The 18,670-nt window shown below is 46.1% G+C and overlaps 2 protein-coding genes across 3 annotated transcripts in view; both read left to right on the forward strand.

Moving 5' to 3' along the window:
* The window catches only part of MTIF2 (mitochondrial translational initiation factor 2), a 40,025-nt gene that overhangs the window by 7,989 nt on the left and 13,366 nt on the right, over nt 1–18,670 (forward strand). For both annotated transcript variants that reach the window (XM_024215570.1, XM_024215560.1), the window contains exons 3-8: nt 26–146; nt 2,950–3,121; nt 3,581–3,741; nt 5,553–5,729; nt 9,527–9,666; nt 18,401–18,525. In XM_024215570.1, coding sequence (XP_024071338.1) covers nt 26–146; nt 2,950–3,121; nt 3,581–3,741; nt 5,553–5,729; nt 9,527–9,666; nt 18,401–18,525 — 896 coding nt within the window. The remainder of the gene's footprint in view (nt 1–25; nt 147–2,949; nt 3,122–3,580; nt 3,742–5,552; nt 5,730–9,526; nt 9,667–18,400; nt 18,526–18,670) is intronic.
* On the forward strand, nt 11,498–15,753 carry LOC112117576. The gene is made up of 2 exons (XM_024215582.3): nt 11,498–11,573; nt 12,765–15,753. The coding sequence occupies exon 2, from the start codon at nt 13,903–13,905 to the stop codon at nt 14,995–14,997; it is 1,095 nt and encodes a 364-aa protein (XP_024071350.2). The 5' UTR covers nt 11,498–11,573; nt 12,765–13,902; the 3' UTR covers nt 14,998–15,753.

Here is an 18,670-nt window from a genome sequence, read left to right on the forward strand (position 1 = left end):
TAACGCACGTCTTACTCCTTTGTAGGGGAAAAGACCAGGGAAACAGAAATTACCACCAATAAAACCTAAAATAGAAAGGCAGGAGGTAAAGATACAGCAGAGGATGACAGTTCAAGATCTTGCAAGAGCTATGGATAAAGACATAGGTGAGCCAATTTATTCTTTTGAAAAAAGATCCAGCAGTGTTATATTTAAGACAATAATGGAGTTTTGAAGAATGCTATAGGAAATGTCATGCAAATCAATTATAATTTGATTACCACACCTTTTCTCTTCAGGATCCACAATAAATCCCCTGTCCACTGCCAGACAAACTTCTTATATCAGAGTTCTAACCAAATGAAAAGAAAACGTTAGTAGTCATATAATCCTGATTATGAACATTTATGAACACCACCGTTACATAAGAAATATTTTTGCCTTATTTGAGTGACCTTTTCTTTGTATGTTTGTCTCTGTGAGCCTACATCTTCTGTTTCTGATTTTTTTTCCCTCTATGTTCTTCACTTTTCCTGCCAACAGGTAGAGAATTAGAATAGCACCATCTTCCTATGGTGAAATACTTTACATACTGTATTAGATAAATTGTGAATGAAATTGACTAGGATTATGCAACTGTTTTTATCAAATGTTTCAGTGCAGAAGAATAGCACCACTCTAACGCTACATCTTTAGCACAGCTTTCCAGCAGACATCAGTCAGGAAAGGCTTGGTGCGCTGAGGTCCTCAAGCTGAAAACTGATGGTAAAAGACCAAACAAATCATGGTGGTGTTGCCATATTAGTGCACGTTTTGAGCAGCGTATTTAATACTTGACTTTCCACTAGCAAACAAGCAATTATAATTCCACTCTTTTAACATATTTTGTCAGCTAGAACAACGTGGGCCTTGAGGCTAATTTCCAATGCAGACAATTTCAACAATTGCTATAGCTGTACTAGTGCAAAACCCAAATGTAGGCAGAGAAAGCTGGGATTTACACCAGTAGAGCTTACATCTGTTTGAAACAGGAGTAACCTCCATCCATGCAAATTGTAATTTCCCTTATTTACATTAGAGGTTGCAGTGGTGCAGCTGCAGTGATGGCTGAAATTGGGCTATTTCCCAGTGCAGACAAAGCTTTACTTACTAATATACACTAATAAAGTTTTAGGGTCATAGTGCTATATTTTTACACTTTCAGCAAATATATTATACCATTGATGCCTGAAATCAATTGTTTATCAGAATTAAACTAATTTTCAGTTTTTTTTACCTAATTCTGTACTCACGTACATGCCCATCTTAACAGCCTTTCTCAGCACTGTGCTGAGAATAAAGAAAATCTGCCATGGCTCTTTGGGCAGGTCTACACTTCGGGGGGGGGGAATGTCGATCTAAGATACGCAACTTCAGCTACGAGAATAGCGTAGCTGAAGTCGACGTATCTTAGATCGATTTACCTCGCATCCTCACAGCGCGGGATCGACGGCCGCGGCTCCCCCGTTGACTCCGCTTTCGCCTCTCGCTCTGGTGGAGTTCCGGAGTTGACGGGGAGCGCGTTCGGGGATCGATTTATCGCGTCTAGATGAGATGCGATAAATCGATCCCCGATAGATCGATTAGTACCCGCCGATCCGGCAGGTAGTGAAGACGTACCCTTTGTGTATGTCTGAGATGTCTGCTGACTCATTAAATTTTCCAGTAGTGCTCATGTCACTCATTAGCAACTCTTAATTGTTGCATTGTTTCCTGCATTTCCAGTACTACAAAAGAGGGGGAATGAACAGATTTGTCTGAGATTTTGTCATCTTCTGTGGCACTTCTCTACCATCTAATTCCGATGAGTTGAGTTCCTTTGATCTGGTAAACGTTTGGACTGAAATAAGTAAATAAAACAATTGGACCAACCTAGACATTTAAAAAAAATGTCCCACAGGTGATAGGAGAAAGTGTTCTTTTATTTGTTGATGCTCTAGCACACTCAGTATGAATTTTAATGGGATAGGCTGGGATAATAGAGGAGGTAAGTCTACAAAATAAACCCATTTGCTCACTTTCTCAGAAACCTGATGGGGGAGGGGAGTCTTAACCTTGGTTGTGTGTGTGTTAGAGGGCAGAATTTGGCTGTTAACTTTGGCCGGTTCCTATTTGCAATTGTACGCCCTCCCCCTGCTTTCACTATTGCATAATATACCTCTGGCAACTGCTGCTATAGAACTAAATGGGAAAGTGATAAAGAAAAGTGTTTTCAGCAATCCCTAATGCAGTTTAACACCTGGAAATAAAAGGAACCAGTGCCATGTGACCAGCCTATTCTCATGGACCACGAGTAAATACTTTTTTTTGCATCACCAGATGTACTTGAAACTTCAGTTCTCTTGCTAGTCATTTACTCTGTGCATAGGATGAAAATATATCAAAAACTTGAAAGTTATGCATATTAATAAAATCATTACATCATTTAATTAGATGGTTTTGTTTCAGAACAGCTAATTGAAGATGATTGGTCCATATAAATATACAATATTATAGGAATGTTTTATATTAATCTGGGACAAGTAAAAATACTTTCAAGATGGAGTATTTTGGGAAGATGTACATTAACTACTGTAAAAAGCAACAAAGAGTCCTGTGGCACCTTATAGACTAACAGACGTATTGGAGCATAAGCTTTCGTGGGTGAATACCCACTTCGTCAGACGTGCTTTTTACAGATCCAGACTAATACAGCTACCCCTCTGATAATTAAGTACTGTGTGTATAAATCATTTATTTGCACTACTAATTCACATCCAACATACCGAGAAAAGGAAGGAAAACTGCTACTTTTCCTTCACTGCCCTGCACTTCCTTGAGTGGAGCTGGAATATTGGATGAAAGCATTTATTGTATTAATGGGTATCTCTATCGCAGGTACCTTCTGGAGGATAAAGTGTTGTTAAATGTTTTTACTATTTCTTTAATCAGATCATGTGTATGAAGCCCTACTACTCACAGGTGTTGACCTAGACTCACTAGAACCAGATTCAGTTTTGGAAGAAGTCTGGATTAAGGAAGTTGTTAATAAATCAGGGATGAAATGCAAATGGGCAAAATTAAAACAAGAAAAAGTCAGAGAAAATAAAGATGCTGTGAGAAGGTAAAATTGTGGTGGTTCTTTTGATTGTTTCCTACTACTATTAAAATAGCACATTTGGGATATACAGCTGATAATATTTAAAAAATAAATTTTAACTTCTGGTTTGATTCCTTTGCCCATGTAATTTGCTACATCAGTGTTAAGACGTCTTCTGTTTTAGTTGATGTTGATTTTTGTGAAACTTTCTAAAAAATGTTGCTTCTTGCTTCATCTAATTGGGGTTGCTGTATTAATTGATACTGACATAAATAAGATTGTTTGCTATAAAGAGGGAAAAATACTTTAATTAGTGATTTTTTTATTACATTTTGTTCTTTGTGAAGGCTAGGGGGAGAACTCGACTGTTCTATTAAACACTGAGCTATAATACATGGCTACTAATTATACATAGAGATCATTATTGCCCATAGATATTACACAGAGTGTTTGACAAAACTAATGTTTTGCTATTAATTGTAGGCCTCCTGCTGATCCAGCTTTATTAACCCCAAGGCCTCCAGTTGTTACTATATTGGGCCATGTTGATCATGGGAAAACAACTTTACTTGACAGTCTGCGAAAAACTCAAGTGGCAGCAATGGAAGCAGGAGGCATCACCCAGCATATTGGTGCCTTTCTTGGTATGATTTACCCATATATATATATATATAAACAGTTTGTTATACACTATATATAGTAGTCAGCTTTGCTTACAGTTTACTTGAACAGAATACAATTATATGCAAGGTTTTTTGCTATATAGCAGAAAAAAACATGAACATATTGCTTGGATGGAACTTAAAAGCATTATGCATACTATTTGCAATGTTGAAATAATACTGTCATAAACATACAGCTAAGGGTAGCATGAAATCCCTCTTTTACCTGTAAAGGGTTAAGAAGCTCAAATAACTTGGTTGGCACCTGACCAAAAGGACCAATAAGGGGAGAAGATACTTTCAAATCTGTGGGGGAAGGTTTTTGTTTGTTCTCTTTATGTGTTCTCTCCGGGTCAGCGAGGAACCAGGGCAGGGAAAATACATCTCCTAAAGCCATACCTGAACTAAGCATCTAAGATTACAAATTGTAAGTAATAGGAAGGAAATGTTAGATTATCTTTTGTTTTAGCTTGTGAATTTTCACTAGGCTAAGAGGGAGGTTTATTCCTGTTTTTTTTGTAACTTTAAAGTTTTGCCTAGAGGGGAATCCTCTGTGTTTTGAATCTGATTACACTGTAAAATTAACTTCCATCCTGATTTTACAAATGTGCTTCTTTTACTTTTTTTCTTTATAATAGGGTCTGGTCTGTGCTCACCGTGGTTACCTATTTGGTTGGCATATTATTCTCAAGCCTCCCCAGGAAAGGGGGTGAAGGGGGTTGGGGGAATATTTGGGGGAAACAGGAACTCCAAGTGATCCTTTTCCTGAATCTTTTGTCTAACTCACTTGGTGGTGGCAGCGATACCATCCCAGGGCAAGGAATTTGTGCCTTGGGGAAGTTTTTAACCTAAGCTGGTGGAATATAAGCTTAGGGGTTCTTTCATGCAGGTCCCCACATCTGTACCCCAGAGTTGAGAGTGGGGAGGGAACCCGGACAAATACTATAAGGACTTGATCACTTGGGGACATTAAAGATCCCATGGCACTTTTTGCAAGTGTAAGGATAAAAAAAAACCCCCTGCATCCTGGCCCAATTCCAATTTTCATAATTGTAGTGTGCCTATCTGCCATTCCTCTTGTAGTTACAATTTCATATGTTGTTCTTCCTTCCTGTCCTAGAGAGAGGTAACATGGTCTAGTGCAGAGTACGTTGGATTTGGATTCAGCATCCTTTTGTTTTGTTCACAGCTCTGCCACTGACCTTGCTGTGGGCAAGTCATTTCATATTTGTGCTTCAATTTCCCTGCCTGTAAAATAACCCTTCTTTTATAAAACTCTTAGAAATTCATAGATTAAAAGTGTTATATATAGTTTTATGTATATATTAAACTGTTGGATAGTGTTGCTTTTTAAAACTGAAGACTTGCTGTGCTTCACCTCAAGACTCGTTCTGCATTTCAGTTGTGGGTGAGGTGATATACGTACGTTAGGATGTTTCTGGATAAAAGGCACTATGACAGATTTTCAAAGGGGACTCAGGCAGTCAGGCACCCAACTCCCTTTTGATAGGCATCCAGTTCCGATTGCAGATCTGCCTTAGACCCCCTTGGAAGTCCCAGTCTTTATAAATTAAACTCGTCATTATCCTTTAACCACTGAGTTTGTCTCCAGTGGTATGCTCATTAGTAGCACTGCTTTTTTCACGTTTTTGATATCTGCTATGACAGAAACAGTGTGTTAACTTTCATAGATGATATACAAATTGTTCATGGAGGAAGGTGTATTAGTTCAAAGAAAACTATGGGAAAGATTATGCTTAAAGTATATTGTGTTTTAAATTATGTTTTCACAGTACATTTGCCTTCTGGGGAAAAGATAACTTTTCTTGATACTCCAGGACATGCTGCCTTTTCAGCAATGAGGGCAAGGGGTACACAGGTCACTGATATTGTCATATTGGTTGTAGCAGCAGAAGATGGAGTAATGAAACAAACTATAGAATCCATTCAACATGCTAAAAATGCCAAAGGTACTGTATATTTGACCTTTTAACATTTCATTTTTTTAAATTTGTGGTGTGTTAATACCCAGCACTATATACCAAGACATGCTCTAGTAACAATTCAAAGAATAAACACTGGTACAAAACAAATAGCAGCCTGTCCTCTCCCACAAAAGATAATCCTCCTACCAAATCCAAGTCCATTCAGGTTGGGGATGTTTTTCTCCTTAAAGAATCCTATGAAATAACTGAGTCCATTTTGTAGCAATATAAATGTGTCTAATAGATTCTGAGGCCCAAAGGGACCATTGTGATCATGTAATCTGACCTGTATAGCACAGCCCATAAAACTTCCCCAAAATAATTTCATAGAAAACATCTTGTAGAAAAACATCCAATCTTGATTTTAAAATTGTCAGTGACGGAGAATCCACCACGACGCTTGGTAAGTTGTTCCAGTGGTTGGTTACTCTCAACTTCCGGCCATTGGATAAAGTTATACCTTTCTCTGGTAGACCTGAAGAGCCCATTATTAAATACTTGTTCGCTAGCTAGATTCTTACATTCTGTAATCAAGTCACCCTTAACTTTCTCCTTGTTAAGCTAAATAGACTCAAAGAGCTCAATCTATCACTATAAGGCATGTTTTCTAATCTTTTAATCATTCCCATGGCTCTTCTCTGAACTCTCTCCAATTTATCAACATCCTTCTTGAATTGTGGGCACCAGAACTGGACACAGTATTACAGCAGCAGTTGTACCAGTGCCAAATACTGAGGTAAAATAAACCTCTCTACTCCTACTTGTGATTGCCCTGTTTATGCATCCCAGGATCACATTAGTTTTCTTGGCCACAGCATCTCATTGGGAGCTCTTGTTCCGCTGATTATCAACCACAACCCCCAAATCGTTTTCAAAATCACTGCTTCCCAAAATAGAGCCCCCGATCCTGTAAGTATGGCCTAAAATATACACATTTACATCTGACTGTATTTAAAATGCATATTCTTTGGTTGAGCCCAGTTTACCAACCGATCCAGATCTTTCTGAATCAGTGGTCTGTCCTCTTCGTTGTTTACCACTTCCCCAACTTTTGTGTCATTTGTAAACTTTATCAGTGATGATTTCATGTTTTCTTCCAGATTATTGATAGAAATATTAAGTAGCATATGGCCAAGAACCAACTCCTAAAGGACCCTACTGGGAATTGTACCTGTTCACTGCTTTCCAGATCATGTGTAGTCTTGGAGGAATGTACTACCTACGCCTGATCCCACTGATTGCTTTTAACCCCAATCTACAGAGTGGAGGGATTTTAATAGCATATCTTTCTAGAATCATAAGGCTAGTTCCCTCTACTCATTTTACAGAGAAATCAGAATAATTGAGGTCTAGCAGTTTCATAATTCCATTTTTAAAATGTCTTTGCAATTTCAGAAGTCTTTGGCAGCTTGATATTCAATGGTCTAAATTTGTTTCCAAATCACTTTCAACTTTTCAGGGTTTTATAATCCTTAGTTTTCTCACATAGAACAGTAACATGGCCAGCACTGGAATTTTTCAGTATCTTCAGTATTTTTTGTCTTGATTTCTATAGCCTTAATCTTAAAATTTTTATTGTAGCCTAGATAGTAACACATTAATTATAAATATATTAGCGGGTAATTCTTTAAACAGCTTTCTATAACTCAAGGCAACTGATTTTTCTTGACATGTGAGGAAGATTTTTTTTTTTTCTTTATCATTATCACCATAGTTAAGGTGGAACTAGTCAACGTTTATGCATAGGAAGGTAAATTTCAATGATGATTTTGCAAAGTATTTTAAAAATAGATCTAAGTTGTTTTGTGGGTTAGATCTCTGCCAGTGAATGACAGTAAAGTCTTTGATATTAAAATATGGGTTCCTTGCTAAAGAGACATTTTTGAAATATGCTGCTGGTTCTTTTGCTATCTCAGGGCTTTCTTCCTGAGCATCTTGTAAAGTTTTAGCTCTTCTTCTACCACCAAAAGAAAAGCGGATCAAAGCAATGCTATGAAAAGACATTTACAATCTTGAGCCACTCACATGATTTTAGCAGCCTTAGCGAGGTTGCATTGTGATTAACTCTTTTACATCAAATTGACCCGGGCTTAAATTCCAGATTTTTCACAGTGTATGTGTTAGGCAGCAGTTTGCAGAATCACTTTGAGTGGAGAGGAGATGAAAAGTTCTAGAGTAGTTTTGGCAAATGCACCACCACAAAACCTGTTCTGACTTTTGATGAAATTGAGAACAATATGATGATGCACAGAGAAGAGAAAAAGGTGCTTTTTTCCTCTACAGTTCTCAGAGGGTGGACCCCCAGCTCCCGAAGGGTCTCTGTTATAATAAATTTCTTTGACTGAGGGCGTGGGAGGGCTAGGTGGCAACCCCTTTGACACCATTAATGCTGCATTTAGCTTGGCTATATGGATCACTGCAGAGGGGGGCATGAAGAGTTTCCCTTCCTGCTGCTTCTGCACCCACCAGGCGTGAGAATCCTTCCAGATTTCCAGTTCACATCCTAAAACATATGTTTTAAAGCCCAGAATGGGACATCTAAAAACTTTATTTGTGGTGAACAGAGAGAAGCTAAGTTTGCACTTGGAGAATTCTACCATAGTTACACCTACATAACTACACCTCTAGCTTTTGTAAACAGAATTTATTCCTTACTTCTTTAATTTTGCTAGTGAATACAAATGAACAGTAGTGTTGATTCTCTTTGTTGACTGATGCATATAGATATTGGTAACAGGCATCTTAGAAATAGCTAGGATAGATAGTACTGAGTATTATAGGTTCATAGATTGTAAGTAGGGCCCTACCAAATTCAAGGCCATGAAAAACATGTCACGGACTATGAAATCTGGTCTCCCCCCCCCCCCCCCGAAATCTGGTCTTTTGTGTGCTTTTACCCTATAATATGCAGATTTCATGGAGGAGACCAGCGTTTCTCAAATTGGGGGTCCTCACCCAAAAGGGAGTTGTAGTTTCCAGCTGCCCAGCTCTGAAGGCAAAGCCACCACCAGCAGCAGTGCAGAAGTAGTGACAGCCTGGTATGGTATTGCCACCCTTATTTCTAGGCTGCTGCCTGCAAAGCTGGGCCCTCAGTCAGCACCCGCCTCTCTCTGGCCGCCCAGCTCTGAAGGCAGCAGCACAGAAGTAAGGGTGGCAATACTGCGACCTGCCCCCTCCCTAAAATAACCAGGTGACCCCCCCCCCCTGCAACTCTGTTGAGTCAGGAACCCCAAATTGAGAAACATTAGTCTCCCCTGTGAAATCTGTATAGTGTAGGGTAAAAGCACACAAAAGACCAGATTTCACGGTCTGTGACGCATTTTTCATTGGTGTGAATTTGATAGGACCCTAATTGTAATAATCTACTCTGACCTCCTGCATAACACACATTAGTAACATTCTATTGGGTAAGATACTTTAGCACTACTATCCATTATTTACAAAATGTCACTCTGGAGCTAGTTTTCATGGCTTTATTGCATTGTTACTAGCACCAGTTTTAATAAAAACAATAAAAAATACTTCTTGTGTTTTCCCACAATTTTGCAACCCAAAACAGCAGTGATATTTTATTAATGTCATGTTCAATGTTTGGACAGTTTATGAGCATAGTTTTAAGCCTAGTGCAAACAAATGTGCTTGTTGAATGTGTAAACAGGAGTCACTTGTGTTTCATATAGCAAACAGTAATAACTGAAGAAAAGGCACATTACCTTAATTTAGAGCTTAGGTAAATGTTGTGATACCGGTGTAAGAGAGATATATACTCATTTCTTTCTCAGTTCCTATCATCCTTGCCATAAACAAATGTGACAAACCTGAAGCTGATCCTGAAAGAGTGAAGAAAGAATTGCTGGCTCATGATGTGGTTTGCGAAGAGTATGGGGGTGATGTTCAGGCTGTACATATGTCTGCACTTAAGGTAAAATTTTGGTGGATGAATGGTCATGTTCGGGGAATTCTGCCAGGTGGAATACAGACCATGCTTTGATTTGGCACTTGGAAAATGAAAGATTTGAGTTGGGGCCTACTCCTTGAGTATGCTGAGTGCCCTGAGCTCCCAATGGAGTCAGTTGGAACCAAGAGCTCTCAGTTTCTTGCAGGTTCAGGCCTTTAGTGAGCAAGAGACTAGCAGTAGAATTACAGACTTCCAGTTGCCTCTGATTTTTGTTAGTGGGTATTTGTTCCAGACTTCTGTCACTTACTCATATTAGCACTTTAAGTAAAAGGCATCCAGAGGAGTTAGTGCTGAAGTTAGGCAGAAAGGAATATTTCAAAACCAAGTATAAACCTTCATAATACAAGTTTGGACATTGGGGAACAGTTGGCAGAAGAGAGCAAGTCTCATAAATCTGTTTCCTCTAGACAACTGGTAGTTAATTACTATAATCTGAAATCCTAGTTCTTCGGGTGATTGCTCCTGTGTATTCCACAGTAGGTGTGCGTGCTCGCCACGTGCACCGGTGCCGGCAGTTTTTCCCTTAACAGTACCCGTAGTGGGGAGCACCGCTGCGACCCCTAGAGTGGTGCCACTATAGCGCACTATAAGGGGAGCTGCGCTCTCCCCCCACCCTCAGTTCCTTCTTGCCACCAGTGAAGGTAGTCAGAACTTGTGCTCCAGCTTTGCTGCAGCCTTCTCTTCTCTAGCGGTACCATTCGTCGGATCGTTTTCTCAGCATTGGCTCGGACCCGGGGCATGCCCCGCGCTCCAGGCTTCAAGTCGTGCGACTCCTGTCGCCGCTCTATGCCCAGGAGCGACCCCCATGCTAAGTGTGTTTGCTGCCTGGGTGAGACTCATGTTAGTGACCGTTGCAAAATCTGTAGGTCGTTCAAACCAAGGACTAAAAAGGAGAGGGACTTCAGACTCAGAGCTCTCCTGATGGAGTTGACGTTGGCTCCGACCCCGGTGCGCAGATCGGACTCGGATGCCGGCCACCGTGTCGTCGGTATGCAGCGAGGCCCCTTCAACCAGCAGGCACCGCTGTCCTGCCAAAAAGCAGGGGAAGAGCTCGGCCTCGCAACGATGCCGCGACAAGGATAAGGGGGAGGCTGGTCCTGCGCTGGGCAGCCCTCGGTTCCCCCCGGGCTTAAGACCGCCAACTCGAGTGGAGCAGAGCAGCCCGGTGCAGTCGACCCAGACATCCCCGGTACGGATGCCGTCGACGCCGGAGGCAGTGCAGGCGGCAAAGAACATTATGTCTTTGCCCGTTCCGAGCTCGCAGCTGAGTACGACCCCCAGGTCTCGGGGTAAGCCCCCCTTAGGGGACCGTTCGGCTTCTTCAGTGAGCAGTGGCTCTTGCTCCGAAGACAGCTCGACGCACCGCTCGACGCACAGCGGCCGCTCGTCAAGCGACACCCGGCCGCCGTCGACGCTTCCCAGACCCTCTGTCCCGCCGCCGAGACGGGAACCACGGGCCCCTCCTGCAGGCACCAGGAGAGGTACCGGGAACGCTCCCTGGCCCGACGTGAGTACCGGAGGAGATCTCGACGTGACAGGCGGCGGCGTTCGCGCTCCAGCTCCCGCTCGACCAGACGCCGCAGCAGAGGCTCCCCGCATGGTACCTCGGCGTCGAGGCACCGCGCTTCGTACCGTCGTCACGGCTACCGAAGCAGCTCGTCGAGAGAGTACCATTCCTCGTCTTCAAGGTCCAGATCACGAGGGAGACACCGCCACAGGCACCGCTCCCGCGGCACCGAGCGCTCTTCAGCCACCTCGGCCTCGGTCCCCTTCCCGTCCTCGGGCCGTGTGGCCCCGCCGGGACTCATTGTACCTCCCGGTACCCAGCAAACCCAAGGCTACGGAACCCCGTGGCAGGGGCAATGGTGCCAGTGGGCGCCGTGGCAGCAGGTACCGAACCAGCCCGGGGCCCGTTCTGTCGCCGGAACGTCCCAAGCCCCATCGGCCTCGTCGGGCCGTCGACGGGCCAAGGCTTGGCAGACCCGCCTCTGGACTCCGACCTGGGTCTCGATGCCCTGGCACCGATTGTGGTGCGCGACTCCGCGCGTGCTGCGTCTCCGGAACTGGACGACGCGATTGTGGCACCGCCGCCCTTGGTCCCGCAGGAGGACTTCAAGGCGCACCAGGACTTGCTGAAGCGGGTGGCTTCCAGCCTTCAGCTACAAGCCGAGGAGATGGAAGGACCGTTGGACTCCCTCTTCAACGTGCTATCCCCCTTGGCACTGGGCCGTGTGGCCCTACCATTACACCAAGGTGTCGTCAACATCACCATTGCCATGTGGCAAACTCCCGCCTCCTTGGCACCGATTTCCAAGAAGGCCAAGAGAAAATACTTTGTGCCTGCGAAAGGTCACGAGTACCTTTACTCCCACCCGGCGCCTAACTCACTTGTGGTGGAATCGGTGAACCACAGGGAGCGCCAGGGCCAACCCGTGCCAACCCCTAAGAATAATGACACCAGGAGGCTCGACTCCTTTGGCAGAAAAATTTATTCATCAGCCAGTTTTCAGCTGAGGGTAGCCAACCACCAAGCCTTACTCAGCAGATATGACTTTAACTTGTGGGAGTCCTTGCCTAAGTTCGAGCCCCTTCTCACGGACAAGGATAGGAAGGACTTCAAGGCGCTGGTGGAAGAAGGGTCGGCGGCGGCTAAGGCGGCCCTGCAGGCGGCATCGGATGCGGCTGATATGGCGGCTCACTCCATGGCTTCCGCAATCTCCATGCGCTGGGCGTCATGGCTCCTGTTGTCAGGTCTGTCAACAGAGGCCCAATCTCTGATGCAGGACCTTCCGTTCGATGGCAAGGTGCTCTTTGCGGACCAGACGGACGTCAGGCTGCATGGGATGAAAGACTCCCGCACCACCCTGTAGACCTTGGACCTCTACATCCCCCCGGCGAAGGACAAGGCCAAACCCAGTCCGGCGGCTCTGCCTGCTAGGAGCCCCCATACAAAAGGCCCAGAGACCAGAAACACCGGTCTCAGAGGCAGTCCCGCTCTACCCAGCAGCCTGGTCCCCCTAAGGGCAAGAGGCAGGGAAAGCGGCGGTTTTGACTATCAACAGGGGGGCACCGGGCCTGTTGCCAGGGAGACCCCCTGACCAATAAAGTTTGTGTTCTGCAACCGATTGTCTGCCTTCCTCAGAGCATGGTCCCGCATAACGTTGGACCAATGGGTCCTCAGTACCATTTCCAAGGGATACGTGTTGCAGTTCACTTCTCCCCCTCCACGCCACCTGCCCATCACCTGGGGCTTGGGGGATCCCGAGCACGCCCGTCTCCTGGGCCAGGAGGTGGATTGGCTACTCAGCCTCGGGGCGGTGGAACGTGTCCCGACACAGTTCCAGGGCAAGGGGTTTTACTCCCGTTACTTTCTCATCCCCAAGGCGAAAGGGGGTCTCAGACCCATCCTGGACCTGTGCAACCTGAACAGGTTTCTAACCCGTTCCAAGTTCCTCATGGTGTCCCTGTCTTCCATCATCCCCTCTGTAGACCCGGGGGATTGGTATGCTGCCCTGGACCTCCAGGACGCTTACTTCCACGTCCACATTTTCGAGGGGCACAGACGCTTCCTCAGATTCGTGGTGGGGACGGGACACTACCAGTTTGTGGTCCTCCCCTTTGGCCTGTCCACAGCCCCCAAGGTATTCATGAAGTGCATGGCAGTGGTGGCAGCCTACTTCAGAAAACGGGGTGCAAATCTTTCCTTACCTGGACGACTGGCTCCTCAAGGGCGACTCTTGTCCAGAGGTGGAGTTCCACGTACGGCTACTCCTGGCCACCTGCAAAAGCCTAGGTCTAGTCGTGAATGAGACCAAATCTACCCTAGTACCGGTCCAGCGCATAGAGTTCATTGGGGCTCTCCTAGACTCCTCCAAGGCTACGGCCTCTCTTCCCCTGGTCAGGTTCGAGACCCTGAAGGCTCTCATCACCTCGGTCTCCCAGTTCCCGGTAACCATGGCCAGGGCATGCCTCCGATTCCTGGGTCACATGGCGGCCTGCACGTATGTGGTCTGCCATGCCAGACTCCGGATGAGGCCCCTCCAAATCTGGCTAGCCTCCCAATTCTCACAAGCCCGAGACGGCCTGGACAAGGTCCTCACAATCCCGTCCCCGGTGCTGGCTTCCCCTCAGTGATGGACCCTCCCGAGCAATATACTACAAGGGGTTCCCTTCAGAGAGGCCAGCCCATCAGTAGATCTGATGTCCGATGCTTCGGACCTAGGCTGGGGAGCCCACATAGGAAACGTGCAGACCCAAGGGATGTGGTCGACCCCGGACTTGTTCCTACACATAAATGTCAAGGAACTCAGGGCGATACACCTGGCGTGTACAGCGTTTCTCACGCACTTCCACGGCAGGGTAGTCAGAGTACTCACGGACAACACCGCCGCCATGTACTATATCAACAAGCAGGGCGGGACTCATTCCCTAGCCCTCTGCTGGGAAGCCCTAGCCTTATGGGAGTTTTGTATAGCCCATGATATCTCCCTACGGGCGGCTCACCTTCCAGGCGTCCGCAATATGCAAGCAGACCGCCTCAGCAGGGTCTTCTCCCCCCAGTACGAGTGGTCGCTCCTCTCGGAGGTCACTCATCGGCTCTTCCAAGAGTGGGGAACTCCCCAGATCGACCTATTTGCAACCCGATGGAACCAGCGTTGCCCCCAGTTCTGCTCCAGGGGAGGGGTGGGGAAGGACACGATCTTGGACGCGTTCCTCATGAGCTGGTCGGGCCAGCTCCTATATGCCTTCCCCCCGCTTCCCCTCATCCCCAAGGTCCTGGAAAAGGTGAAAGTGGACAAGGCAAGGGTCATTCTCATAGCCCCAGCGTGGCCCCGCCAGCATTGGTACGGGCCCCTCTTACGCCTCCTGGTGGCCCCCCCCGAGGGCACTACCGCTCCGTCCAGACCTCCTCTCCCAGGAAGGAGGGCGCCTCCTCCATCCCAATCTGGCCGCGCTCCACCTGACAGCATGGCTGCTCCGTGGCTGAATGAGGAGGAGAGCAGGTACTCAGAGCAGGTGAGGCGAGTCCTCCTGGAAAGCAGGAAGCCATCCACGCGTCGAACGTATGTAGCAAAGTGTTCCAGGTTTGCCAAGTGGTCGAGCGAGCGGGGAGTTTCCCCCTCCGCAGCTCCTCTCCAGTTCGTCCTGGATTACCTTTTGTCCCTTAGGACCCAAGATCTGGCACCTCGCAGCCATATCGGCCTTTCACTCGCCGGTGCGGGGGCACTCGGTCTTCTCCCACCCTATGACCTCCCGTTTCCTGAAGGGCCTAGTTCATTCGTTCCCATATGCTAGACCCCCGGTGCCACAATGGGACCTCAACCTGGTCTTGTCACATCTCACGGGGCCCTGCTTTGAGCCGCTAGTCACATGCTCTTGGTCACACCTCTCGTGGAAGGTGGCCTTCCTCGTGGCGATCACGTCTGCCTGACGTGTCTCCGAGCTCAGGGCCCTAACCTCGGAACCCCCCTATACGGTTTTCCATAGGGACAAGGTCCAGCTTCATCCACACCCGGCATTCCTCCCGAAGGTGGTCTCCCCTTTCCATATGGAGCAGAGTATCTTTCTTCCCGTGCTCTGCCCTAAAAGCCCCACTTCTCTAATGAGAAGCGTCGCCTCCACGTGTTAGATGTGCGTAGAGCGTTGGCTTTTTATCTGGATCGGACCAAGCCGTTCCGGAAATCCTCTCAACTCTTTGTTGCCTCGGCCGAGCGGGCAAGAGGGCAACCTATCTCGACCCAGCGGCTTTCCCGCTGGATTACCTCATGCATACGCACGTGCTATGACCTGGCAGGGATTCCCCCGCCACCTATCGTTAAGGCTCACTCGATGAGGGCTCAGGCCTCATCAACTGCCTATGCCGCCCATGTCCCTATTCAAGACATCTGTAGGGCGGCCACGTGGGCCTCTGTTCACATGTTTACTTCGCATTACGCGATCGTCTCCCAGTCTAGGGACGATGCAGGGTTCGGCAGGGCGGTACTTCGTCCCGAACCATCGTGAACTCCTACCCACCTCCAACAGATACTGCTTGGAATCACCTCCTGTGGAATACACAGGAGCAATCACTCGAAGAAGAAAGGACGGTTTCTGGCGTTCTTCGAGATGTGTTGCTCCTGTCTATTCCACATCCCGCCCTCCTTCCCCTCTGTCGGAGTTGTCTGGCAAGAAGGAACCGAGGATGGGGGGGACAGCGCAGCTCCCCTTATAGTGTGCTATAGTGGCGCCACTCTAGCGGTCGCAGCGGTGCTCCCCACTATGGGTACTGCTAAGGGAAAAACTTCCGGCACTGGTGCATGTGGTGAGCACGCACACCTACTGTGGAATAGACAGGAGCAACATATCTCAAAGAACGCCAGTTACAGAACAGGTAATTGTCCTTTTTACTACTTGTACTTGATTCTGTGGTGACCAGTGTTATCTTGTCAGGAATTAAATCTGCAGCATGCTAATGATTTTATTGCTGTCTTTCTGCATTGATCCTATTCTCCCGCCGCCCTCCCCCCATGAATTGCCAGCAAATTCAAGCACTTCTGAAATTATGCACTCAGTCATCCACAATGTGGGTACATAAAAATGGTGTCTTTACTCATTTTTGTGGTAGCCTCATTGTTACATTATTTTTCACTGACCTGTGGTTACTGATAATCTCTTTGTGGCATGTCCATTTGTGACGTTCTGTACCTCATGGGAACACCCTACACCCCCATGTTCATCCTTGTAAAATGATTGTGTGGTATCCAATGCAAAGTTTGTTATGTCCGATGTCTTCGGAAGGCTCATGTTGCACTGAGCATTGTTGTTACAGTAATATTATAGGTTATAATTTCATGTATATAGTTAGGAGGCTGAAAATGTCTTCATGGCTTAAAATAAGCCCACGTAGAAACTCTCCAAGAGCAGAGAGGCAGTTCGTACCTCATCAGGGCATGTATGGGACAAACCCAGCCCAGCCTCACAGGAGCAAAGGATGCTGTCCTAGGCAGGAACAAAAGGATCTGTTGGACTCTCGAGTTGGACTCCCCTTCCTTTGGACAGTTTGGGACAGCGATGAGGTAATGCTCACCTGACTCTGAAGGGGGGGGGCAAAGCCAAGAGGGAAGAAAGAACATGATAAAAGGGAGAGACGTTTGCCATGCTCTTCCTCTCTCTTCCACCTCCATCTACAGACATCACCCCTAAGCGACTGAAGCGCTGATCAAAGGAGAGAGCCTGGCTGAAGGGCAACCAGCCAGCCTGTGGTGAGACGTGTCTAAATTTGTAAGGGCATTGAAAGTGTTAAGATCAGCTTAGAATGCATTTTGCTTTTATTTCATTTGACCAAATCTGACTTGTTGTGCTTTGACTTATAATCACTTAAAATCTATCTTTATAGTTAATAAATCTGTTTGTTTATTCTACCTGAAGAAGTACGTTCGATTTGAAGCATGTCAGAGACTCCCCTTGGGATAACAAGCCTGGTACATATCAATTTCTTTGTTAAATTGACAAACTCATATAAGCTTGCAGCGTCCAGCGGGCATAACTGGACACTGCAGGACAGAGGTTCTTAGGGCTGTGTCTGGGACCGGAGATATTGGCTAGTGTTATTCGGTTGCACAATCCGAGGAGCAGCTTACATGCTAGAGGCTGTGCGTGAACGGCCCAGGAGTGGGGGTTCTCACAGCAGTGCAGAGTAAGGCTGGCTCCCAGAGTCAAGGATTGGAGTGACCTAGCGGATCACCGATCCAGATAACACCAGGGGAATGTCACACCACTCTCTTTCCTATCCTGAAAAGAAAATTGTAGGTCTCTAGAATGATGAAGAGAGAAGAGGAAGGACTGAGATGAACAATTACCACAATGTCTCTTTTCTATCCCTAAACCATTAGTTGATCACTTTCAGTTGCTCTCCTTTTATACCCTACTTGCTGACTTGCTTCTCTGAACTTTATTTGGGAATTACATTGTAAATATCGTGTTAATGTTTCATTTTTGCCTGCCTGTGTATGAACAGATTGATACAAGCTCACTACTGGCATCACAGTCCTAATTCACATTCTGCTTAGACTGCTATGCGACCAGCCCTGAGTGCTGCTAACTGGTTGATCAGGAACAAAAAAAAGGTCCTTTCCATTGTACCTTTACTTCAGCCCTGACAAAGCAGTAGAGTTAATGGGAGCTATGAGGAAGCTGGGGGCAGCTGCTCAGAGTCCGGAGAGAGAGGGGCAAAATTGGTTCTGAAATGGGGAAAGGGTACACCCTAACTACCACACCAGGTTTCTCCTCCTACCCAATTTGCTCCATGTCCCCACATCCACCTCTCTCCACTCCTCAATAAATAAATAAATAAATGTCAAGGGTGGAAAATATTTTTAAAAGAATAGTTTTACTAATATAAAGATTAAACTCCCTTCCTATTTCCAGCACTAACCATGGATGCCAGGCTGCTATTGCTCGTGATATGCAAGGCCCCCTCTCTCCCCTTCATGATTTCTGATCTTTGTTACTTGCATTCAGGACTGCTAACACTGCAGTCTTAGGCCATAATCATGTATTACTTCAGTGACCCTCTGCACGCGTGCAGAGGCCTGGTCTATTGGATCGCATTGTGGAATTGGGAACTATGGATCATGTGTAGATGTTGGTACTGAAAATTCATCATCTGATCCTATTGTAATTATCTGCCTCCTTAATTCTTAACTGTTATTTGGTACAGGGTGAGAACCTGATGGCTTTAGCAGAGGCAACTGTTGCTCTAGCAGAGGTGTTGGAACTGAAGGCAGACTCCACAGGCCTAGTAGAGGGAACCATAATAGAATCTCGCACAGATCAAGGAAGAGGGTAGGTCAGCTAATCATCTGTCTTCCTTTCAACTTTAATTAATGTTTCTGTAAAGTTTATTCCAGTTGACTTGGTTAAAGAGTCACTGTCTAGGTGGTTTCCAAAATGTAGGTTTTAATTGGGGGGGGAGGGGAGAATAAATTAT

This window comes from Terrapene carolina, unplaced genomic scaffold (genome assembly GCF_002925995.2).
Source record: "Terrapene carolina triunguis isolate 2854851 unplaced genomic scaffold, T_m_triunguis-2.0 Scaffold132, whole genome shotgun sequence".
Lineage (NCBI taxonomy): Eukaryota > Metazoa > Chordata > Testudines > Emydidae > Terrapene > Terrapene triunguis.